Source organism: Ambystoma mexicanum, chromosome 11, assembly GCF_040938575.1.
Source record: "Ambystoma mexicanum isolate Mex_15411 chromosome 11, UKY_AmexF1_1, whole genome shotgun sequence".
In the NCBI taxonomy this organism is placed as follows: domain Eukaryota; kingdom Metazoa; phylum Chordata; class Amphibia; order Caudata; family Ambystomatidae; genus Ambystoma; species Ambystoma mexicanum.
In genome coordinates this window covers 815,415,477-815,442,373 of record NC_090934.1, presented here as the reverse complement: position 1 = coordinate 815,442,373, position 26,897 = coordinate 815,415,477, and the positions used below count along the sequence as shown (strand labels likewise).

At 42.4% G+C, this 26,897-nt stretch overlaps 1 protein-coding gene across 8 annotated transcripts in view; it reads left to right on the top strand.

The window, feature by feature from the left end:
- The window catches only part of PLEKHA7 (pleckstrin homology domain containing A7), a 1,516,580-nt gene that overhangs the window by 1,298,846 nt on the left and 190,837 nt on the right, over positions 1-26,897 (top strand). For all 8 annotated transcript variants that reach the window (XM_069623767.1, XM_069623765.1, XM_069623764.1 and 5 more), the window contains 2 exons: positions 21,761-21,862; positions 24,839-24,947. In XM_069623767.1, the coding sequence (XP_069479868.1) occupies positions 21,761-21,862; positions 24,839-24,947 (211 nt within the window). The remainder of the gene's footprint in view (positions 1-21,760; positions 21,863-24,838; positions 24,948-26,897) is intronic.

The window sequence follows — 26,897 nt, the reverse complement described above, 5'->3', positions numbered from 1 at the left end:
TGGGATGAAGAAAACAAACTCTGCCAAGCATTTTGTACAGAAGGCATAGTGTGACATAAATGGGCAGTGCAATACATCACACTGCGACCCTCCCAACTGCCACCGTCCACCTCAACGGTAGAACTAGATCTGAATTGCTTCCTGAGAGGACTTGCACACCCATCAGAGGGTGTTTTCCATCCCCTCTTGACAAGGCCAGGGAACTGACTTTGTCACGCCATGCTTTTGTTTACAAGGAAGAGACAGCATATGCCTACCTTTATCACTAAGCCCATCGGCAGGGGATACAGCCACCTTTTAGAGTGAAAATCAACACAATCAGTCAACCTTTGGAGCCAGCATTTAGCAGAGTAAACCCTCAGATTCGGCTAGCAAGAAAATATGCCTGAATATTTCCATAGTTATTCATAATGCACACACATTCCATCCTGCAAAAACATTGAAGTCTCTGAAAAGGTGTTTATAGATCTTACATTTGACTGTGCTACTCTCTTTAGTCTTGCCATGGATAATCTTGCAACCAAGTGTAGAAAGTTTGTAGTGTGGCGGGTCAGAAGGAGGACGCAGACATGATGATGACATTTCCAAAAATTATTTGTTAAAGAATAATGCCTTTTTGCCTATCGCTCTGTGGGAGTTTCCTACCCAAGTAAATAATTAAAGTGCTTGTCAGTCATCAGGAAATCTCCAAATGAATATGTCTGCTGACCAAAACTAATACTAACGGACCCTACCACTATTCTAACAAACTAGGTCAGGAGATTGGCTCCCTTCGCCTGATTGTTGTTTCTTGTGTTAGTCTTATTTTACTTTCTTGTTAATGTACAGTTTTTAGATGGTCTCCGTTCACTGTCTGTATCAATTCCTCTAACTCTTACAAGGTGTTCAGCTTTTCCCTCCTCTTTAGGGATTAGTTTCTGTACTTCCCTTCTTGATCTTTGTTGTATCCTTTGATCCAGGTAAAGGGGCCCTGGGTAGTGTTGTGAAGTACTACTTCCTTTTGTACTTTGCTTCCTGTGGTAATTATAGTTCACCTGTTTCTGCTTTGGTGTCTCTTTTATCCAATGGACTTCACCAGTATTTGTTTCGTAGTATTCTATCTCTGAAATGTTCCATTCTGTGTTTCGTGAATGTCTGGGTACCTTCCCCTCTTCCCTGGGTAGTGTTAACCAACTTTTACTGATCTCTCTCTGTGTTAGTTGTGATATGTACTTTGGTTTTAATACTACAGTTCAAGTTGATCAATTTTTCTTTTAAGGTTTCATAATTTATACTGGAGTGGCTCTCTCAGATTACATAACAAGTCCTCCCATTCTCCCTGTTACCTCCAGTTTGCTGGGGATTGTCTCTGGGGCATGTAGTTGCCCGGGACCTTCTCTTCCATTCTGTTTCTCTCTTGGTTTGCTCTTGGTGATGTTTTCTTCTTTCCATTCTCTCTCGGCATCTCAGTATCCCTTCTGGTACGCAGACTGACTCTGATTCTTCAGCATTGTGGTACCAGCATAGTTATGTGGGCATCCTGCCCACCACCATCGTGGTAATGCCACCACCGGGTATTGGCGTCATGTTTCCTCGGCTTCTCAGAATCTGCACCTTCCATCTCTCCAGCATTTCCTTCTCACATTCAAAGCAGTTCTGAATGGTGTAGGCTCTGCGTCTGTCTCTCTAGCTCTGCCTCCTTCAGTTGTTACGCTTCCAGAGGGCATCCTCTGGCTGCTTATGCGTTCCTCTCGTTCACCTTCAGTCAGCGTGTACTCCTTAAATCTCTTCATCACAGTTAATTGGAGGTTTTCCTTTAAAGTGATATAGTCTCTTTCTTGCTTATCATGGTACCGGTTAGCTTTGTCTTCAGCCAAATCTTGGAATTTAATATGGTTTTGCACATCGGATAGTGCCATGTATGCAATCATGGGGAATGGTGGAGGGAGTTCCTCGGAGGAATGAGAGTCCTTGTCCCCTAACGGGAGAGTCTCCATTGAGGTCCCACTTTCCCAATCCCCTAGGGAGGGTCTTGCAAAGTGGGCTCACCTCCCTAACCTGAAAGGGGGAGGCTCCCCCGTAGGGAGAAAGGACACATTCCCTCGATTAGTCAGTTGTTAAAGCGCAAAACCAGGCCTTCCAATCTATTCCATCTCCTTTACTTTAAGGAGTCAAAATACTTCTCTTCCCACACATAACACGTCTACAGTCAATCAGGTTAGTGAAAGCCAATTTAAATATGAACAGAATATGTGTGTCTTTTTTAAACCTTCCACTCTGACAGAACAGCACTTCCAGTATACATTACAAGGGACCTTCAGATTAGAATTTTTTTGTTTCTGGTTCATTCTGGCCTTTTGTGTGCTCAAGATTAAGTACACTTCACCTGGTGCAGTCACCCTCATACCACCATCTGAGGACTCCTAGGATATGAGGATCCCCTGCTAAAAGTACAAAAAAAAGATGCAAACATTGAGCTAGTCCAGTGGAGCCTTAAAGTTTCCACCCATTCAATTAATTATCAAAAACACGTTTTGTTAATAAGGACCAATATAGACCTTTTCGAAGTCATACACTTTTTTTAATTGGTGAAATGTAAAATGACCACTATCTCAGCTGTGTGCTTTGATCCAGAAGGGGGTGGGGGGTGCCTTATTTTTACTTTTACATCCCCATTCTGGGGTCATAGATGTTTATTTAGCTTCTTCATTTGGGGATAATATTAGTCACATTCATTTATTTCCTGAGCACCCTTCCCAAAGGGCTTTTTAGTGTTGATAGATAATCTGCTCTGCTAGCCTTTTCCAGAATTTGCTCTGCCAAACATTCACATTTCTACTGATAAACTGGCATACTGTTCATACTAACAAGTATAAGATTTAGCACCATTACATTTTGTGCAGATGAATGAGATCATTTTAAAAAACACATGAAGGAGCTATTTAGTCTGTGATGAAACACATATCAAGGATTTGTTGTGTTCTGCTGAGGTTTGTTTTTGTGCACCATGCATGTCGGACTGTTGTCCAAGATGACCTCAAGAACACACCAACTCACAGAAGAAGTTAAAGGATTTTTATTATGTATTTCAACTGGCCTAGTGGCCATCCTTCTCCATCTAACGTAGGGATGGGATTGCCATGTTAGATGGAGAAGGATGGCAATCCCACCCTAACTTAGATAGTACTCGACCCCGTGTTGGTGTTGGTATCAGTAACCCCTCCTATTAAACAGCTATGTAGCTTTAGTTGAAAGCCTAAAGGCAAAATGCCTCATCTAACTAGACAGTCCTTTCTCCGGACCACCCTCTCCAGCTGTTCATAGGGCACAGCCTCTGTCTTCAATCGCTGGTGATACAGTGCCCCAATCTCCATCTTCTAGCTTCTCTTCTTGGGGTAAACTCCTCAGCTCACCCTTCCTCCTTGTAGGAGCTTGTCTTCCGTCTTCAAAAATGGTGCCTCTTCTCCCCTCCACTTCTCCTGTGTTGCCTTCTTTCATCTGTAATATTTGTGAGGGGTCAGAAATGCGAGATGGACAAAAAGGTTTTCTCCCAAAGTACCATTTTATTAAATAAAAAGGGGTGGAACAAACCCAATCTTTCCCTAACCTAACAAGGATGCCCCTGCCTAACAAACTAAGGCTAAAGAAAAATGGTATAGTGTCCAAAAAATATCTGACCCACATACTAATATGACACAAAATTATACAATGTTTGTTTGGCTGTCTTAAATTCTTCAAAATAACATATTCGTTCAAACTGAAAAGTTGGAAACAGTAATTCTTGTGCCCAGGGTTGGATTCCATCCCATGGATCCATTCAGGAATATCTGAAACAAAGTTCACTTTTAAGAAAGTTCTGTGTAATAACAAAGTTCCATTCAATGTAGAATACAAGGTATTTTTCATTCAATATGTCCTTTCACTTGGTAAAGTGAATATATCTCCTCCGAAAGAGTGTTGACAACTCAAAGCAATTGTTTATTGTTCCACAACCTCCTGCTTGGTAAAAAGAAAATTTAGTTTCCTCCAAATACCTTCTGCTTGGTAAAAACCAAAGTCCCTCTTCCAAACATATAAATCAATTGCAAGTGTCTGTTTTTCAAAAGGCCTAGCACTTGTTAGCATATCATACTTCTTCACAAGAAACACTTTAGTCAGGATGGTTCAACAATCACTTTCTGAAATGAAACAGTTCATCAAGACAAGGTGATGAACCACAACCTTTTACCATAACCACAGTACTTTAAATCATCATCTTCTTCCTGGTATACACGCCTGTGTAAGGAACTCATGGTGGCAACAGTAAAGACACACAAAAGTGATCACAGTTCAAGGGTGTTTAATTAACAGTATAGGTAGGTAGGAAAAAAACCTAATCTAAACCTAAATCTAAGATGGGAGCAAGCTGCGACCATCAAATAATAATAAGGCAGTCCTAGTGGCGTCTTGTCAAATAAAAGGGCCTATACTAAAAAACCTATTGGCAATCCTTAAAACTTATTTTTTAAAAAGAGTGTGGGATAGTAAGTGTTCACAAAATATGTCAGGATGTGGTAGCGGGGTTCTCCCTTCCCAATGTTTTGAGCACGGGACAAGGCGGGACTCTGGAGCAAAGCACACACTCAGGCTTTCCCAGCATGAGACTACAGTTCCATTCTCAGGTATCGGGGTCTTCGGTGGTTAAGTCTCTTTTCTACGAAAAAGTCTCTTGCATTCAAGGACCTGATGTGTTCAAAATACCAAACAAAAATGTCCTTTGCGTATGTACATTGTGTGATGACTTTTCACCCTTCGATCCCCCACTTCAGGTTCAGACCCTTCTCGAATGTTAGCCTCCGTGCGTCGGGTCCATTATGGCTTTTTCCTAAACAATTTCCCATATTGCATCCACAAGTCTTAATGTCCTTTTAGACAATCCACTGTGGACATCCCTCTGTCGGGTTCACTCTGCTCCACGCAATGGTTATTGGAGCATCATGCCTCAACTCGTTCTGCAGGCATCCCTCTGTCAGATCCACGATTGCCAGTCCCACAGTTCATTCTACTTTCACACTATGTGGGATTCACTTCCCTTCGTTTTCCAATTACTTGTCGGTCAAAGACTTTTGAATGTCATGGGGGGTTTTGCTAGACCCCTGTATGACCACTTTGAACTTTGCCTTGCGGCTCTCCTATGGCCTTCTGGTATCAGTAGTTTTTACACTAGGGGAATCAACCAGAGTCTCTCGAGTGAGCACCCACGTGATGCCAGGCCCCTCTGCAGCTGATTTTTTCCCTGGGGAGTTAATGGTTCTTTGATTTTCCCTCAATTTGCCATTTGTAACTTTTGTTCAAAACAGTTCGGTTTCTTATCAGTTCTACCCTCGACTCACCGGCTGTGATGAACTGATTGGCTTTTCTTGTCTCCGGAGTCAAGGCCGGTACCACAGTAGCAAGCATCTCTCCCTGTCCTGGTTATCAGTGTAGGAGGGCTCCAGGAACCGTTCATATCTGCTGCAACACACGTCGGCTATTGTTCGTGGTTTTATGATTCCTTTAACGGAGGCTTTATGGGTCTGGGTCAGAAAGGGCAATGTTGCTTCTCTCGTCACTCCTTCAGTTCTCTCCTTCTTTCTCCACCTCTTGCACTGCTGCCCTGGGTTAGTTGTGTCGCTGTGGGGTCTGCCTTGCTCATAGCGTGCTCTTGTGCTCCACCTTTTATCCCTGTGGGGAAGGGAAAGGGCTGTCAGGTGTGTGTGGTTCTGGTCAAATGCCTGACTTTGCCTGACCATTGTGTTGGGACAGGTCAGATAAATGGCTCTGGTGTTAGTCCGTTGTCAGAAAGTGTTCCTGTCTGGGAAAGGGGGGTAGATTCTGAGTATCCTACATGGTAGGATGGGGAAAAGGTGTTATAAAAAGGGGAATACTACGCCTCACCCGTTGGTGTCCCACTTCCACTCCCCGAGCATCCCCCCCTCCAGGTGACCCTTCCGCACTGGTCTACCCCTAGGAACTGGTTTCCATAGCGATGGCCATGTCCTGGCCACCTGGATGACAGATTCAGGTTTCTGTCACCTGCCAAGTCTAACTCCTACTACTACCATTTTTACTCTCTGCTAATGCTTGTACTCGACTCTCCACACTAGAATCATAAATGAGATTTGAACCAACAACTGCATCTCTTGATAGTCTTTTGGTTTCGGAACAATTCAGGTTACAGTTCTCTGCTGCTTGGTCTCTCACACAAGGAGGGCTTTGCTCCTCCAACCTTTATTTTCCGGCTATGTAGCATCTTGGCTCCCAATTGACATCTCTTTCTGGGAGAGTTGCACCCTGTTTGTCTAAATATCACTCTTCTCTAACTTTGGTAATGCTGGTCACAATTGTCCCCTATTTGAAACTTCTCATTAGGAGAGTTGTGCCCAATTTGTCTTATCACTTTTCTCTGGCTTTGGCAATATGGGTTACAATAGTCCCGTATTTGGGATCCCTCCATAGGAGAGTTGCACCCAGTTTGCCTTAATTCAAATGTTTGGTATTCAAAATAATTTTTCTCACCTAGCGGTCTTGTTTGGAGCACCCCGGGGTCACCTATGTCAGGCCAATTCACTGGTCAGTCGTGGCGTCTCATTCTGACTCGCTGATGTTGCTGCATGTCTCATCTGGGCCTCTTCAGTTTCTGATCGCTGCAGTTGGTTTGCTGCCGTGCGCACAGGCCTTCAATGGAGCTCTCGCAGCTCCATACAATCGCCGGTGAAAATTAAATGCTGGAGAAGTCCACTGCATGTTGGGGGCTTCTCTACCACATGGTGTGGCTTTCTTCAGTAATGCTTCCCGTTGCACGCTCTCTACATGGCCACGTTTCACTGACATTTACCGTTTCTCCTACACAACGTCCTGCTGCCGCCGCAACATTTGCTTCAGCTTCTCCCTTCTGCTGCTGTCACTCCCATTCGGGTGTTTCCCATTCAAACAACTAGACCGCTCCTAACACTTCATTAACTCTGAGTTCCTCTTCCTCGTCTCAGTACTATGGGCATTATGGGACTTGAAGTCCATAACGTTCTTGTAATTTTATTATTAATTAACCCAATCTGATGGGGTAACTGAAAGTCTTCAGACTTAGGGGAGGTCATTAAGGGAGTTGATGTTTTCCCCTTGGGTTTGAGATCTTGATTTAAGGGAGAATCATGACTAGAAGTTATGATATTAACTTTTGCCCCCTCAGTGTACCATCTTCATGCTTGTTAAGAGGGTCTTTGTGTTTGGTACTTTCGGTAGTTCTGGGAGAGGGAACTGTGATGGATCCTGCAGAGTCCTCACAAAGACTCTACCTAAAGTCTGCTCCCAGTTGGCCAGGGGAAAGAAAGCTGCTACCTGATCCTAACCCTGTCGTGGTATAAGCCAGGAGGATCACCTGGGAGGAGAAGGGTCCCAAGGGAAAAGGAGGACTCTGTTGGGTGAGACCCTGTATTTGTCTTCCTCAGAGGAAGAGATCACAGTGATGCCAGAATATATAATGGCTTGTTGTCAGAGTGAGGTTTCCTATTACAAAGCTATTCATCCTGGTGGTTGGGAAACTGTCCTAATCAATCATTTATTAGGCGCAAGGCTCGCCTTCATAAAGTTGCCCACATCTATAATGACAAGAACTCGTGTAGTCAACAGGAGAATGTTTAATGTGGACATCAGAACATTATGATATGGTATGATATTTTATTTATATCGCGCTCATACACAAGTGTTTCAGAGTGTGACCAAGCAAAGGGAGGGGAAACCAGGGAGAATAAAAACAACAATCTTACTAGGCCCAGTGACATAAAGAACGCACATTAAGAACATTAGCATCTTAAGTTCTGATAAAGCTAACTCACCTTTAAATTCAAACCAATCATGAACTCTTTTTAAATTCCTTTTGAATATGTAATTAATAATGGAAGTGAAGTAGGTAAATTTAAAACCAATGTTCAGAAAGGAAAAGTTAATTTGAGCATTGGGGACTTCAAGTCCCATAATGCCCAAAGTACTGGGACTAGAAAGAGGGATTTGGAGGTACTAGACTGCAAGGTGCAGTCCAGTGGTTCTAATGGCCCACAACTGAGAGGGACTGTTAAGTATATATGGCCTCCTCAGGTGCAGGCCATTAGGATTAATAGAAGATGGAGTGCTTGCAAAGACTCCACGTTGCAGAGGAAGAAGAAAAGTGGATACGCCGGAGCCATCGCTATTTGCCGAGTGGATGATGGTCCCAAGAGAGTCTCCAATATTGAAGGCCTTACATGCAGAGATTGCGTAGTGGGAAGCATTATTGTGGAAAGCTTTACCCCTTTTGATGGCCTGGAATGCAGGGGTTGCGTTGCGGGAAGCGTTGTATTTAAAAGCTTTCCCCCTTTTAACTGGTGCTCCAGTGGCAGGCGAGCACTGGAGTATCCTGTGAGTGATGAACGCTCCTTTCCTGACTGACGCAACCCACGGGAAACAAAACATAGCAGGTTGCTGTGTAGATTGAGGCGGAGGAAGCAGAAGTCACTGTGGCGGAGGGAGCTGATGCGTATGCAGCAACCAGTGAGTTGTGTAACCCTCCATAATTGTTCGCTGGCCATAAACAGTAGTTTTGTATACCAAACTGATGTTAAAAGTAACTCTGGACACTGAATGGATGTAAAGCAGTTAAACTGTCACAAAAGGAGTAACTTTGAATACCAAACTGATACAAAGTACCTGAAGTGGCAGAATTTGAACAGACAAGTAAACTGTATTAGTATTTATAAAGGTGGAAGTAATTGCCGAAAGAGGCTAATATTAAGAGAAGTTAACAACAACCAGCATTGCCAAAGCCAAGATAGGGCAATTCAGAAGCAAGCTAATTCTAACCCCTATTGCCAAAGAGAGAAACATGTAACAGTTGGAAAAGACCCAAACAAGCATTGCCTAAGCCAAAGAAGAGCAATTGTGGTAGAAAGCCAGTCCCAGCATCTGATTGATGTAAGAGTGTGAAAACAAGAGTAGCCGGAGAGCAGCCCTCCTGGTAGAAATCCTTCAGGAGGAGAGGAGCATTTCCTGCATTGCATGTAGCAATCACAAGAGTGTGGTAGAAAGCCAGTCCCAGCATCTGATTGATGTAAGAGTGTGAAAACAAGAGTAGCCGGAGAGCAGCCCTCCTGGTAGAAATCCTTCAGGAGGAGAGGAGCATTTCCTGCATTGCATGTAGCAATCACAAGAGTGGAACAAATAGCACCATTGTGTATCATGTCTTCCCAGAAGTAGTAGTTAATACTGATGTTGTTGAAAGTCAAAATACTTTACTAATTGTTTGAAGTAAAACTTTACCACAGAAGTACTTGAAGTGGTGTTAGGAGCTTTTCGTCCTGGTAGGCGAGTATACCAGGGCAGGGACTGTGTAGTAGTAGTCCTGGCAGGTTAGTGGACCAGGAAGAAATGATTGAAGTAATGTGCTGTTGTGAAAGGCTGTGAAGAAGTGGCAGGACCACTAAATGTATCTTGTGAACTGTTGTGGAATAATCCTGACAAAACATTACTGTCGATACAGATGAATTGTGGAAGTGTTGTTTCATAGGAATAAGTTGTATTGAACTCTTTGGTACATGTGGAGAGATTAAGCTTTGTCATGTATTTGAAGTGCTGGTTAAAGTCTGAGTAAGAGACTTTTGGAGCACTTTCCTATGTTGAACTGGAGAAACGGTTCTTATGGATAATGTTGGACATAAGTTATGTCTGTTCTATTCAAATATAACATAAATAAGTTAGGTCCAACATATATTGCCATATATTCCCTTTATAAGATGTTGCATCTACAATTGTGTGGGACAGATTTATTTTATTAGAGTATTTCCTTTAGTTTATTTTGAAAGGCAGGAAATTCTCTTCAGGGTAGGGACAGTGAGGTGTTTATCAAACCCTTTTGAGTTAATAAAATGCCATCTTATAAAAAACCTTTACCAAGTTGTCTGACTCGAATTTCTGACTCCTCACAGAAACCTTACAGTGACAGTATGCCATTAGATATTTAGTCATCAGGGAAATCTCATCCTGAGAAGAAAATAAATACTGCGTATTTCCCAATGGATTCACAATGTCTCCCTGATGGCCATCTCCTCCCATGGGATCCTACCTCATGATACCACCCCCAGGATTAGGATCAGCTAGTGGCTGCCTTCCCCTGGCCACATGGGAGGAGACTTTAGGCTGGGGTTTAATTGTGACATCATCACACATTCCACCACTCCAGGTCTTAGGCTGGCTACTCTCTCCATATATTATAATCTGCCTTTACTTACTGTGTCAGGCAACATGCAACTTATCTCAAGCAATCAATCCCTCCGCTCCAGGTCTTACAATCTGCCTTGCTTCTCTAGCTCCCACTGTATCTATCTTCTCTTCAGCAATCTTCTTCTCCTCTCCAGCACCACATCTTGCCAGCTTTGTAACAACCAAACTACCTTCCACTGTTTTCCTAGAGGTTAGTACTAACATAGTGGTGAGGCTGGACAGTTTTGGTCTGGGTGGCTGGAGGAGTTGTGAGGTTTCCACACATTTTCAATAACAGGCATGCTTTGAAGTGCCAACTCACTGTCATCTATCTCTCTGCTGCGAGGACTGGCAGGCTGCAGTGCTGGATCTGTTCTGTTCCTATCTGTGACTGAAGGTTCCCTCCCCTGCAGATATCTATTTGAAATGTTGATAACTCTCTCTCCTCTGTTAGGGGGTGGTACTGGTGTTACCTACAGCACATTGATTTTAATGAGGCAAGGAACTGTTTCTCCCCATTGTGCTTGCTTCTGCGAGGGAGACATCCCCACCCTTACCAACCCTATTTACAGTGTGTGAAAGAAGGGGTATCTCCCGGTGGGTGTCATTTTGGCTGAATGGATAAAGGCTGCACTTTCCCTTTGCTCCTCTGGGTTTAAAATGGGGAGAGATACAGGTCCACTATAGAATTCCCTCTTCTCTTGGAGGGCAGGAAGGTGGAAAACACTCTTGTGGGTTGCTTAGTTTTTTTCCCTGGTCTTCCTGAATCTGAATTGGCCCTTGTGTCTCCCTGATCTGCTCCATATTTTCTGGCTGCGAGAGAAGGGCATTGGTGGATTTGTTGTCCCTCTGTTTGGCTTGTCAGTGGAGTTTGCGGAGCTGAGCATTGGAACATGTTTTCGAGCATCCCCCCTGGCTTGGACACCATGACCGTCGTTTCTGCATAGTAATGCGCCATAAAGCTGCTGTATAGATCCACTGGGTTTTACTTCTCTAAGAGAGAGGAATTCAGGGAGATGTAGTTCTTCCTCATTTGATCTATAATCCGGGACCAGATGGCTTGGGAATGAGACAAGTTCTTCAGAGTCTGGTCAGGGGTTTCTCACTCTTATCGCTGATGATTTAGGGAGAGGGAATGTTTCCATTTTGGGTTTTCAAAATGATCTGAATATCTTGTCCTGGGGATATAGTTTCCAGTCTTGTCGATGAATTATGAACCTTACTGAAATCGCTGGTCTGGGTTTACATAGTTGGAGGTTTCTGGTAGATCTGCTCAGGGCACACACTTTTGCTAACCAAGACATCGCCTTCCAGAGAGACTATTAATGTTCTGGCCTGGAAAATTGGTGGTGGGCATCCAAACACTGGATAGCTTACAGCTTCAAAAGTGACCACAAACGCCAAATAGTCATGGTTGGAATAAATGTGCATCTCTATAATGCACAACTGGAAAACATGGAAACAAGACTTTGACTTGGATAACAATTGAAAGACTGGAAGGTGAGTAAGCCTAGTTCCTGTAGAAACTGTTGAAGAAAAAATGTTTGCTCTCTCACTTTCCCAAATTGAGGAGATACTTGTGCCCAACATTGATGACTGTAAGAATCCCTCGGTATGTGGCACATTAATCAGCAACAAATGACTGATGTTGTAGAAAGGTCACATGGAGGAATGTATGGGTGAAAATAAATAAAGCTCCAGTATCTAGATGCTCAGTAGTGTGATCATGAATGTAGAAAGAAAAACTATTTTGTGAGGTAATCAAATCTACAGACAACGATTTACAGACTCTAAAACAATGTTTAGTGTAAGGGTGCATAAGGAGGAGACTGACACACGTGGTGGCATAGTTATTGCTATAGACTTTTATTTGGTGTAAAAATAAAGAGATAACTGTTAAAAAATAGATGCTGAGCAGTTCAGTAGTTATTGACTTGTTTATTTAAGTCTGCTACAAGCGACAGCAGGCACCACCTGGAGAGGCAGTACCCAACTGAATCTTTTCAGAACTAAACACAGAACTCCACAAACCCTAACACTCTAAGAATACACTTGCCTTAAATGGAACCTTGAGTATAATACATGAACAGAATATTGTGATTGGTCTGAATCCACATTCAGAACTATATTTCCATATTGATCATTGTTAAGTACGACCTACTTACATAACACATAGATCAGTAAACTCAACACACCTTCCCCCTTTCAATAACACCGAGTTACTCTAGCACATAATCTCGCAACCAAGAAGGTTTACCTCTCCTTCATTCCGTACTGGTAGTATCTTGCTGAACACTCTTACTCACTCCTCAAGCTTCATACACTAACTCATTGTCCTTTCCATTGTCATTTCCATAACTATTTTCTCCATCCTCTACTGCTTGACCATTATTATTACATTTCACCAATTTTGACATGGACCAGCATTCCCCACCTTCCATTATGACCACATTCCCTCTTACTACCGCTATTTTCTTAGGCCCAATAAATTTGCTCTCGATGCATTTAGGGGACATTCTGGGTTTTTTTACATACACGAGTTCACCCCCTCTCCATACCAAACTCTTGGATTCCTTTTCGGTGTCAAACCTTTCTTTGTATGCATCTTGGGCCTCTCTGATAAGTGTCACAATTTTATTCCTATCAACATTCACACTCTTGGCCAAATCCAGCCACCCTGGACAGAGTTTAGTACCTGGCTGCCTGCCCTTGAGAGACATAAATGGTGAGACTTTAGTAACAGTGTGGGGCGTCGTGCAGTAGTTCCAAACCATTTCCCTCAACACTTTCTGCCAATCCAACCCTGCCGCCATTGCCAACTGTAAGCCTCCCTTTACAAATCTGTTTGCCCTCTCCACCAGCCCATTAGCCCTGGGTTGATAGAGTGCTGTTCTGTAGTGCCTTATACCAAACATTTTGAAAAACTCCACCATCTTGTCAGAACAAAATTGGACACCATTATCTGAAATCAATTCCGTGGGAAAGCCTTCGCTGTAAAATGTTTCTTCAAAAAATGATATCATTTGGGCCGTCGTCGCCTCACCAATCGCCTTCCATTCTATCCATTTTGAGTGATAATCTACTAATACTATTAAGTATTTGAGATTCTCCCCCAAATTTTGTAGCGGGCCCATCAGATCCACAGCCACCTTTTTCCAGGGTTCATCCGGAACACTAACAGGTCTAATGGGTGCTTCCCTAACCACCTTACTTTTATCACTCTTCTCGCACTCTCTGCAGTTCTTCACACACATCTCTACTTCACTGTCCACTGCCGGCCACCAATAAAATTCCCTGATGTATCTTTTGGTTCCTCCCATCCCTAAATGGCCTTGGTGGGCTATACTCACTAGTTTGGATCTGACATTGCTGGGTGGAATCACTTTGGTACCCTTCCTGAGCTTTAGACCATCTTCTGATAAATTAAGCTCATCCTTTATGCAATAAAAGCAGTCAAACTGTTTTTCTACAATGTTTTTGTGAGGCCACCCTGTCTTAGTCCACACCTTGACTTGATTCAATACAAGATCCTCACCATCAGCAATCTCCCATTCATCTCTACTTATGGCATTGTATTCGACCTCAGAAATACTAACGCCCTGCTCTGAGAATGCTTCTTCTGAATCTTTGCCCTCTGCCGGTAACCTAGACAAACAGTCTGCTACTACATTGTCTCTACCTGCTATGTACACTATTTTGAAGTCATAGGTTAGGAGTTCAACCACCCATCTAGAAATTCTGGGTGATCCTTTGGCCCACTCTACACTGCCTAGTAGTTGGACTAAAGGCTTGTGGTCAGTTTTTACCGTAAAAGTTTGACCCCATAGATAGAATTTGAAATGTGCTACAGCCCATGAGACCGCCAATGCCTCCCTCTCAATCACTGAGTAGTTTTCTTCTGCTCCCCTCAATGGCCTTGAGGCAAACGCAATTATATGTTCAGTCTTACCAGAGTCTACCTGAGACAGAGCTGCACCTAGACCCATATTGCTTGCATCAACCGACAGAACAGTTTTCCTTCCCGACACAAACCCTCCCAAGGAGGGTGCTTGCACTATGCATTCTTTTATTTTCCTAAAAGCTTCATGGCATTCACTCGACCACACAAACTTCACATTCTTTTTCAATAACTCTCTTAACGGAGTGGAGATGGTGGCAAAACCATTTACAAATTTGTGGTAGTACTCCGCCAGCCCCATGAAGGAACGCAATTGATCTTTGTCACGTGGCTGGGGAGCACCGCTGATGCTATCAATAAGGGACTTTTTCGGAGAAATACCATCGCCAGAAATTCTATGGCCTAAATAATCTACCTCTCTAACCGCAATCTTGCATTTTTTTCTTTGCACAGTCAAACCAGATTCTTTGAGTCTGACAAGGACAGCTCTCAGAATCTCATTATGTTCTTCTTCATTCTCGGCAAACACTAATATGTCATCCTGAAACACTGTTACTTTCCTTAGCCCTCTAAGCACTTCCTCCATCACACTTTGAAAAACAGAAGCAGCAGAAGCTAACCCTAAAGGCATGCGATTGTATTTGAACACCCCTTCGGGAGTGATGAATGCTGTGAGATGCTGGCAACTTTTGGACAACGGAACTTGATGATATGCCGCTGACAAGTCAATGATGGAAAATACCTTCGGTTCTCACACCTTGACTTGATTCAATACAAGATCCTCACCATCAGCAATCTCCCATTCATCTCTACTTATGGCATTGTATTCGACCTCAGAAATACTAACGCCCTGCTCTGAGAATGCTTCTTCTGAATCTTTGCCCTCTGCCGGTAACCTAGACAAACAGTCTGCTACTACATTGTCTCTACCTGCTATGTACACTATTTTGAAGTCATAGGTTAGGAGTTCAACCATCCATCTAGAAATTCTGGGTGATCCTTTGGCCCACTCTACACTGCCTAGTAGTTGGACTAAAGGCTTGTGGTCAGTTTTTACCGTAAAAGTTTGACCCCATAGATAGAATTTGAAATGTGCTACAGCCCATGAGACCGCCAATGCCTCCCTCTCAATCACTGAGTAGTTTTCTTCTGCTCCCCTCAATGGCCTTGAGGCAAACGCAATTATATGTTCAGTCTTACCAGAGTCTACCTGAGACAGAGCTGCACCTAGACCCATATTGCTTGCATCAACCGACAGAACAGTTTTCCTTCCCGACACAAACCCTCCCAAGGAGGGTGCTTGCACTATGCATTCTTTTATTTTCCTAAAAGCTTCATGGCATTCACTCGACCACACAAACTTCACATTCTTTTTCAATAACTCTCTTAACGGAGTGGAGTGAGAGAGCAAGCTTCACCTTTCGATGTTAGGAGGCCTGGTTTGTGTCGTGCGGAGTCTCTGCTTAGGCTGACTGCAGAGGGTCCAATGATGACGTTGCTGGCTGGAAGATTAACTCCATCAGCTCACGAGAGCGACGGTTGGCCAGATATGAAGAGAATGCATCATTGTTAAGTACGACCTACTTACATAACACATAGATCAGTAAACTCAACAATAACATATCTTTACCTATATCTATGAGGGGTTTCCCTACCTTAACAAAAGTGCTAATGGGTCTGTCAGGATGTCTTGGTAACTAAGAGTCCACTGTCATGTGTCAAAATGTCCCTATCTCTGTCCCTTAAACATCTAACTAAACTAATAAGTAGCACCAATGGCCCGAGAGAATGGCTCCCTGCTCCTGGACTGCTTGGCACAGTTCTGGTTGCAAGTTCCTTACCAGGGGGAGTGATACCCTTCCCCGGGGTTTAGTACTTCACAAACAATTAAAAGGATTGCAGATACTCTGGCACTCTGTATCAGAAATGATACTGTTTTGTTATCCGAGGGGTAATGACTCCCTTCCCCTCGATCACTGGTTTGATCCTCCTAGCGGGTTCAGCTACTAGGAGAATGATTCCCGTCCCCTGGGCTTCCTCCATCTTTATCTCACAGTTCACAACACCAGGGGGAATGGTTCCCTTCCCCTGGCCATTCTCAGGCTTTATTTTACAGTTCAGAACACCAGGAGCAATGTCTTCCCTCCCCTGGCATTTCTCAGGCTTTCTTTCACAGTTCACAGCTCCAGGGGCAATGTCTCCCTTCCAATGGCCCCATTGCACACTTTGTTTCCCAGTTCAACACTCTACTGGTTTGTTCTGGCAGGCCTGGTTCACTCCCCTGCCAAGTACTGCCCCGAAGAAGATAGCATATACTGGTCTTCCCTTGTGGATTTGGGTTCCAAACCCGGATCTCCTTATTATGTGGATTTGGCAGACTGGGGTTGTTTCCCTTCCAGGCACTGCCATGAAGAACATGACTTGCGTTAGGTTTCGGTTCTCGGTTGTGCAACCCTTCCCTGGTGGCTCTGCTTGACCTCAAGCACCAGGAGACTCCCTCTAGCTCTCTCTGTATTTCCATGCAGGTCCCAGACCCTTCTCTGGTGGCTAGTGGTATTTCTGTTCCCACTGGGACAAGGGATTTTATCCCCGAGGCTATGCTTGGCTCTCCAATCCACCCTGCTGGGTTGTCTGTGTTTCCTGTGACCTGTTTCCCAAACAGGTGGTGTCACCGGCTTCCAGGCTTCCTGGTTCTTCTTCCCAACCTCTCTGGTTCCCTTATGATCTGACCGGCTACTTTCTCCTGCGGCTCCTCGAGCCCTGCTCTTTCGGCATCTGCAATGTCTAGCCCTCTCGCTCCCCACTCGGGAACGGTACCCGTTTGGACCTGGTGGTCCACCTCATAACAGGTGGGTGACTGCAACTCCTTCGTCAGTCCTGGTATTAGTTGGCCTCCTGCTGCTTCAACGTTGGCGACATATCGCCTTTCTGCTCCCTTCTCCCAGTTTGAACTTCCCAGGTAGCTGACACAGAATCCTACTTCAGTTTCCTTATTATAATGCTTGTCCCACCCTTGCATAACACCAGTCCTTATCGTTAGAGGCTCTGTGGTAATAGTTATGCCTCTCTTGATCCACCTTGTCTCAGTACTTGTGTTTTGTCCGCTTTTGAGGCACTGCAGCAATACCTGGATCTACTATTAGTAGTTGGTGAATCTGCAGGTTTGTAGAGGTACATGGAAGTATTGGGTAAGGTGCTGGGATCTAAATAGTAGGGCGGTGTGTAAGGTTTTGGGTGAGGGTTGTTATACTGTGCTCTCTCTAGATGTTCGTCCTTGTCCCTAGAGGGGGGAGTCTCTCCCCATGAGATTCTCCTGCTGAGTGCCACCCCTAGGGGGACTATCTGGGTCATGGCCTCACCTCCCTGGCCTCATGGGAAGGGGCTCCCCCTTGTGGGAGAAGTGACAGCATCTAAGGATGCGTCACATTAGTTAAATATAATCCCAAATTTGAAAGCTAAAAAGGACCTCATGAAAAAGTATTGTAAAGTCTGTGGGCAGATTGTTGCAAAATAGGTTGATTATCATATTACCCAGAATAATCTTTGAGTTCTTTTGGGTCACACATTTTCAAATATGAGCACTGTTTTGCTCATTATTTGTCTGTTGTGGATGTTAATCTATCCAATCCCACTTTTGTCAAGGATTGTATCAGTTTTAGGTTGCCAATTATTGAGATAAGAAAGTAGAAAGGGCAATTATCAACACCAATAATGCAGCACATCGAGAGGTCATATGACACTATAATTTGACTAGTGTGTTCAATGCCTTTGCAGCAAATAATTCTGTCCAATAGTCCTAGTGAAAATCAGTTATTGTTCCCATCTTCAGAACGGTTCCTAATCACTCCCTTGTCGCATAGGGTCATCACCATTTTAGATCTCAATTCACATCTGGTACAACACGCAGGGAAGCCAACTCGTTCTGGCGATTGCCCCCACAATTTTGCAGCATTTTTATGGGGGGGGCAGCTCCACATCGCATTCTACACCCTCCACCTGTTCCCCTACTCCCAAAATTAAGTAAATGTACCCTAACCCTGCACCCCACTAATAATTCAGCAAACAAATGTGGCAAAACCGCCATGAGGAGTAGGCCTCCTTTGAGTTTAGCCGGTACTGTGAATTCCAAGCTATGTATCAGTGTTATCTGTGAAAGTCTGGTCAAATGGAATAGATAAACAGAGTTTGCATCACTCTGTCAGTTTGGGTTTCAGGCAAGCAAATGCATAATAGGTCAGTGCATCAACTAAAACACAGGTACAGACCAGTGTATAATCTTAGTCAAGAAGCTGTACATAGAGAAATTATCCACTTGATCAGATTTTGTACTGCGTTTAGTGCAATTAACTTGGGTACACTTTGGGCTATCTTGGCTACATTAAACAGTTATTTTAAAATTGAGAGAAGCGTCTGACAATGATTTTCTTTGACCTCTATTGTTTATCTTGTACAATAATTATATCAGCACAGACTTGCAGGTGGTAGGGGATTACCTGTATAAAGATGGTAACTGCAGACTCTGTATCCTTTTGATTGCATACAGTGTAATATTGGCCTTCAATACGGAGACTTGAATTTTACGCTCGCTCAACTTGACTGATGAGCTGTAATCATTCACTACAAGGTAATGCTGCTAAATCCAGCGTTATGATGGCTGGAAAGAACATAACACAGAAAAGGAAATTCCTGTTGACTAATATCTCTTAGGAGAAAGTTACCTAGTGTGAATACCCGGAATTTGGTTTGCTAACAACTGCATAGAACAAACCTTGTAATGGATCGATCAGTTGGTGCAGTGCTATCCTTTAACACAAAAAGGATGGGCTCAACAGTAGAGGCACTGCTAACAGCATATGAAGCTTCTCCACACACCTTTGCCCTACGCTTATGAGAAATGGGGAAGAGAAACACGTTTACTCTCAGCTGCTAAGCACCAGTTCTCTGTTCACCATTTAGGTGTAAACCTAGAATCGTTTACTGAAAAAATCCACTGGAAACCTGGGAAAACCTTCTTTGAAGATGAGTTCAATATGAAATCCTTAACGTGTTTGCTATTGTTGGGGAAAGAAACATACCAGAGATGCTTCTTTAGAATATGTGTGTGCTTACACTCCTACACAAATCCACTGACTTTCCTACAGATTGGGTCCCTTTTAGAGTTGGTTTGTGACACAAAATGATCACAATTAACACAAATATGTTCAAGCTGCAACACAATTACACAGCTTTTACTCATGTTGCATAGATGAAGGGTCGTGAGGGGAAAATAGTACTTAAACAGGACTGCCTCTTTGGTTCCATGAATATACAAGATATTACACAGGAGTGGTAGCATCGCAAAAGTGGCGAAAGGCAGCTGGCTTGGAACATGTGGCAAAGAGACACAGTACCAGCCTACCAGGCAGCAGAAGCTGGAAATCACAAACCCGCAAGAAGGAAAATCCCCAATAAACATCCACCCGAGATGCTCCTTTCAACTAGAACAACATTCCTATGCTCTCCAAACTTGCTCCTTCACTAATGCAATTTTCAAGACAGATGAAGAGCCACACTTTAAGGAACATCTCATTAACTCTTAATAAGTCATTCCCAGACCTCCACCGTGCACCCGCCTTGTTAGATGCTCTTGAATCATTTCCCTCTCCCTCGGTTATGTTGTTCACCCCCCCACCGTCCAAATTCAATATGCTGTTTTCTCTAATAGACACCTCGTTAGCCAAGATGTTGACATAGTACCTTGTTTTCTTGCTTGCAGCCTTGAGTCTCCACTGTCACCAACACACAGGCCTCTTACTTTAGATAATCGGTGGCCAATGCTGGCTCTCTGTTCACACACGCTTGGCAATCATTTGCCAAAGTTTGAGTATATTAAAAAGAAAGAAAATCCAGACATTGGGTAAAGAATGTGTGATTAATAATAGCAATTCAAGTACTCTTAGTATAGCGGCTGCTTTGAATTACCATATTCGACCCCACAGCTCATGTTTGGTGCTGGTATTCTATGTTTATAGAGCAGCTACATTATCAGAACTAATCTCTATCCTTATGTTAAGTCGAGCATGGACAGAGACCATATGGAGTGCCTCAGGGCTTTGTAATTCCACCCGTCCGTATAAATATATGCCAGTATTCTCCAACCTGATTAGGTCCTTCAGCTTTTTTATGCACATCAACGTGACTGAGGCCATCATTTGTATGGATGGACATGTCACTGCCTCTAATTTTAGGAGCCGTGTGACTACTCTGCTGAATGTATGTCTCATAATATGCTTAAATTGAAGGACTGTTTAAGCAAAAGCCACTCCGCTGAGGAAGTGAACAACATTTCAAATCTAGGCTTGATCATTGATCAGCACAGTATAAACCAGTACATTTGGTCTTAGATGAACAGCTATATTGTCAACCTGTTTACCTGAAAATAATATTGTAGTTCCTTTGGGTCCCCCCTCCTATTATCAAATATTTGATCAGGTTGTGCATTACCTTTAACAAAGCAATGTAGTTAGGCCTTACATAATCCATGCCCTTCACTGATTTATCTTGTAAAAGAAGATGCAATTGAAGTTCTTATCTAGATGCAAATTGGCCTTTCCATAGCTGAGGCCCACATTTTTCGATAGGATGATACCTTACACACTAACAAGAGCTCTGGGATCCTCTAGTGAGCGTTGTTCGTCGCGCGGAAGGTATCACTGGTTTGTTAAGACTGGACATCATTTTTATTCCTCGAAGAGGCACTATGGAAATCATTTCACTCCGGCTCAGGCTCGTTGGCTCTCAAAGCCTTGCACAAACCTGATATTCTCAATAGTTGAGTCTTATCAGCTCATTCTACTAGTGGAGCGTGCCAACCGCAGTATGGGTGAACCTGGACTTTAGAAATATAAAATATCCTAATATCATTACAGCATAATGAACATTGTTATGAGAATGGCGCTTTTGACAGTACTAATTTCTCCTAGCGGAATTCCAGTTACCACCATTAGTAGCTGTTGTATTTCCACCTTCATTGGGCAATGAAAAAACTACCACCATAGGAAATTCCATTGAAGGGAACTCCTCCATTGGTTTGGAGGTAATAGCTCCGTGCGCATGCTTGAGGTATTACCACAACTCATGATCAGGAGGAGGAAAAAACTGGAGGAAATCCGGTTACCTCCATTTTTTTCAACTTCTCCCAAACTTGTAAAGACGGTGTGGTCACCCTGGTACCAAGGTGTAATGATAGTTGCAGTTTGGGGTCTTTCAAACCATCCAAAGATGCACAACAATTCTGTGATAGGAAGAACCGCCTGGCTGTGATCCCAGACGTTGTGACTAAGCTTTCAATCCTCTGTCCTGATTTACTGTGTATTCTTTATGGTCGCAAATACTAGTAAATATGGCCAGCTGTGAAATTGTAAATATTGCTACACGATTGTAATGTGCATGTCGCGTTACTGCTCGTCCTGTTTCCTGCATTGCCCAGATGCGATGCAGAGTTCTTGTATAAACCTGATGCCTTGGCATAGCATGTTTCAAATTACAGGAGTATTGTATTTTTCAGCAAATTGCACATATGTTTGTATTACATGTTATGCGTCTGTTGTTAAGTCATTGACTTTGTTGAGTGATGTCAAAACTTTATATTGACAGGAGATGGAAAACGCCTGGAATGAATATCGGAAACTTGAAAACGATGTCAACCTGCTCCGGCAAGCATTACAAGAACAAATGAACGGGTCGTTTTATTCCCAGGTTAGAAACTTGGAAAATGATCCAACATGTTGAACCTGCTCTGTGGCTATGGAACCCAGTGCAAGCGCGCACACACACCCCCACACACACCTCTTACAAACACAGACTCTTTACAAAGACGTTTTTATGTTAAGGTAAGAGGTTCCCTTTAAGTTCATTTGATGGGGTCCATATTTTGTTTTCAACTCGGATACCTCAAACTACCAGCATGTTCTCAACTTCTGTTTACTATTAAAATGCACATTATGTTCTTAAATGTGTGGCTTTTTGACAGTTAAACACTTTCATTCCTAGTAGACCAAACAGAGGTTATACTATTTTTTGTCAAACTATTTAATTCCGTAAACCTGTAGTGTGGTCCTCCACTTCCACAGTAGGCATAGAAGCTGTGTGGGTGATTGGACAAAGCTCGGGCGGGCTGGGGGAGTCTTGACTGGAGTACCAGCAAATAACATCCCAAGCCATACAACATCAAGAAGTAGGAAAAAAAAAGAAAGTTCTGCACACGGGAGCATACTTTTCAGCTAGTCAGGTTGTTATATATGTGTGGGAAGTGAGATTTATGGTCACACTAGAAAGGAGCTGGATACTGAAGGGTGGAATGTACTCCTTTTTAGAATTCTTAGTGGTAAGTGATGCACGCTTTTGCACCATCTTCTTCACAATGAAGACTGAAGACTGGGAGGACCCTCTTTGAAGGAAGAAAAGGAAGAGGGCTGTCAACACTAGAATCCATTATGCTCTCCTTTGACACACAAGAATGCTCATATTTAAGATGAGCGTGAGAGGGCGTTTAATATCTAAACTGCTATACTACATACGTACACACACACACCTATGTACATCCACACACAACTCTCTCTGACAGAGGGTTCCTGAGACCACCAAACCCATTCCAAGAGTGTACAGGGAACATTTATCATATCAGATCATGATTGTGCATTTAAAACTAGAAGTGAAAGGCCTATGACATTCTGACCTCTGTGTGTATTCACTGAGAATACCAATTACATTTTGTATTTTTTTACCATTGATTTTTTACCAATTTGCAAATGACTGTGATCAAAAACCTCAAACAGTAGTTCCCTGAACAATTGCCATGGTCCCAGTCTTATCCAGGATGGGTCCAAGACTGGTAGAGGCCTCCACCCTTCGTGGACAGTGTGCTGGAAGGCATGTATGGCTGCATGGACATGGGCCTCACTAGAGAACTCATCAAACCTGCAGGTGCTCTCCCGGGAGACCTAGCTTCAGCGATATTGTCATAACGATAATTTAAGGAACAAACTAACGCAAACTACATATGTGTCCTCACAGGAGAAGAAGTTGTGCTGCCGCACTGAGCAGCTGACAGGCTTTTCTTTAAAACTCCTCACACCTTCATTTGGATATAAACATCAACCACAAGCAAAAGATCCTCTGCTGTTCAAAGGCTTAAAAATAGAGAACACCCTTTGCCTTATTTCTTTATGTAGGGATTGAACAACAATACAGCAATGTGGGTGTCCATGTGTCTTCATTTAAAAAATAAACAGCACAGCCTCATCTCATATAAAAGTTAAATGCATCAGCCATTTTTAATCATTATTTAATTGTGTGTAACGAAATCATCTAATCCAAAATGTCATTGAAGCATTACATTGGATCCCGAAGTGGGAGGAAATTCTCTTATTAAGGCTATAATGCCTGGCACGATTGTGGTCTTCCACACAGCACCTTGCCTCACTCATAAATGTGGCAATGACACAGACCAGGAATTTCAATAAAGCTCCAGGCTATGGTTTATTTGCCCTTCCATACCTGTCCTCTTCAGTCACCTAATACCAACTCTCTTAGCCCCTTGTGCGCTCTTAAGGAGAAAGTGTCCTAAAAAGTGGTCACATTTTGCCAAAGTCTTGTATGTGTGCCTCGTTTTTTTGGGAGATGTGGTAAGTCCTGAGCCTTCCCACAAGTCCTGTGAACCCAAGGGCAAAACTTTCTTTTGTTTAGAAACTCTGTCTCTTCTGTTATGCAGCAGAATAATATGTACATGCAAAACCTGAGCTGCTTATATTCACAAGGTGAGCTGTGTTTCCAGGGCAAGAAGGCACTGATCTGTGCATCCCTGTGTGTAGCCGAGGTATTTCAAACCTCGAAGTGGGGCAGAGATGGCCCTGTTCTTTGTTGAGCTCTTCACCTAGACATTGTCCTTCCTTGTCATGTTGGTTTCATTAGCGACGGTCTTAAAGACTAGACACCATGTATGTCTATTCACAAGGACTTGAGATGTCCAGGGAATTAAATCCTTGGCCATGAGTGGACTGCATTTTTCCTGAAACGCAGAATCTGGTGCATGGTTTACAGGGAGAATGCTGAGCCTAACCTATATGGGAACAGCCTAGATGGGAACCTCTAGGGATTAACTTTCATCCTTTTTGATGTACCTTTTATCGCTATCTGGTCAATATGATTTGAGAAATGAGGTTCAGAACAAGGCTGCAGGTATGCCCTCCAAGAGGCAAGTCTGTCAGAGCACCTAGCAACCATACCCCACCATGTTCGACATCCAGTCTAACCAGGCTGCGCTTACAAATCTACATCTAGGCAAAGATAGACATGATGGTTTCAAAGATTATTCCACAAAAATCTTACATGTATAGATTGACCCTCATCTTCCACCTGATTATTTTTCCTCTATATGATGGACACTTTGTACATTGACCTTTTTGGGTGATGTCCAAACATTTAAAATGCTGTGTTGCCAAAGATCAAGATACAGTTTCTAGTCAGCCTGTCCATTATACTAATCCCATGTGTTTAATCATATATTTTAAGATGGGTTCATTTTTTATTGCTGTACAGTTTCATATCTTGTGGTGGAATCCAAAAGCCTTTACTGTTCAATGTTGTTTGTGATCATGTAAAAGGGGTCTGTTTTGTTTTTGTGCAAGATTTAACATTGTTGGTCTTGTCGTTTTGTGTGCACCTTAATATTAGGAGAAAACACAGATGCAGAAGGATTTATGGCGAATTGAAGATGTTAGAGCGGGACTGAGTGCAAATAAAACAAACTACAGGGTCCTAGTAGAATCCATTAAGAATCCAGGTAAGAAAGGAGACTTTGAAAAAGAGTTGACCAAGCTTTTGAATGCAAGTATACATGTTGGAAAATTGTTTCTTCGGGGACAACATTGTTTTGGATTTGTGATTACTCATTCTGCTGATCCAGTGCCTGGAGCAATTCTGAGAGGTTTCATAGTTTTTATTTTTTAATGATGAAAGTGATCAACCAGTACTCATTAAAGGTATATGGCATATTGCCAATCATGAATGCTTTGAAGAGTAGATGTTTACATGATGTAAGTCTCTCAAATATTGATTAAGTTATGTGAGAAAACACGGGCAATCAAAATTAGTATAGTTGTAGGAAACTGATCTTACATTCATAATGTGATATGCATGATGTGTATAATGGAGATCTACACTTTGATAACAGGTGTAGTTACTATTAATTATCAAACAGAACACCACCAGCAGAAACAAATATTCAGTAATTCTGCTTAATCGCCACAGTATTTTTTTGACAAATGCTTTCATTAAGTCGGTACAATATGGTAATCATGGTTCAAAGTTGTGCAACAATATAAATCCCATTCATTATCTTTCTCCTATTTTCCTTTTCTTTAACATATCCATTGACTCAATTAAAAATATCTTTGTTATAGCACACTAAAACCAATAAATGCAAATTCACTAACCAAATAGTTCGCAATTTCATTATTAAAAATAGTTTTACGATCTAACACTTTTGTCAAAAAGTTTGTCTCACAGATTCCATTTTAGTCATTTCAGGAGTGAACGTAATGTTGCTCTGTAGATCTGGAGTCAAGACTCACTTGAGGATGGTTAAAATACCCACGTCACGTACTAATCTTCTTCCTATAGAGTTGAACATCTTTTAGCGCCTCGATTGACAATTGCCATTGTTTTGCCCACCTCCAGCTCCTGAACATGATCAGGAACTATTTTAGATTTCACTTAAAAAATGCATTTATAATATTGCACAGCCATTGGGTCCTTCACTTCTGTAAACCCCACGCTGGAAGAATTGTATCCAGCATTCTCAACATGGCACTTTCAAATGAAGTAAACAAGATTTTGTCAGTCACTGCAGATCTCATATTATATAAATTAATATACACACAGCAAAACTACAACTTTACATTACTAACATTTGTTTGGACCATCAATTTTGTCCCAGTGAATGTATGAAATAATGATAGCATAGTACTAATTACTAAATTACGTGTCTGATAGCCTGGAAATCACTGCAATGACCCAGTGAAATATATATATATTTTTTCACTGAAAAAACTTTATTAAAGGGACTTTATAGTTAAGTTGCACTAATGAAAACCTATGACATTCAATGAAAAAACATTGTGAAAGGGATGTTATGGTTACAAGTAAAACCGAAAAAACCTCAGATATTTGCCACCATAACTCACACCACTACTGTGCACTGAGAAGACCAACACCCACAACATCAAAGATGACATCACATATGTCATTGATGACATCTCTAATGACATCACATATCTGGGCTACTTTTTTTGTTCACTGACATATCTAGGCCAGGTGGTTTTGTTCACTGACGGTCACAATATTAAAATTCAAAAGGTGCTATATATCTAGACATTAAACTTGTCATATGTTAAGTACTTTCCTTAGGGTTTGGTCTCAGCTCATGGTGCACATACATGGAGCAATAAGCATGCCTCAAACAAAAAATTCATTTGTATACATGAAGATAAACTTTAATGTTATTAAAATGTTTGATGATGCTGTTTTTCTTCCTTACTTTAGTTTCCCTGTATGTTCCTCTGATTTGTATGTATTGTGGGTCTTCACTTGTATTGTTTGTACTAGTACACGTGTGTAGAAAGTCTTGAATTGTTCGTTATTACATGTTTAACATTACTGAAACTCTGATAAGGTAGCATTCATTAATGTACTATCCAAAATGACAAGATTATAAATGTTGTTCTTCTATGGT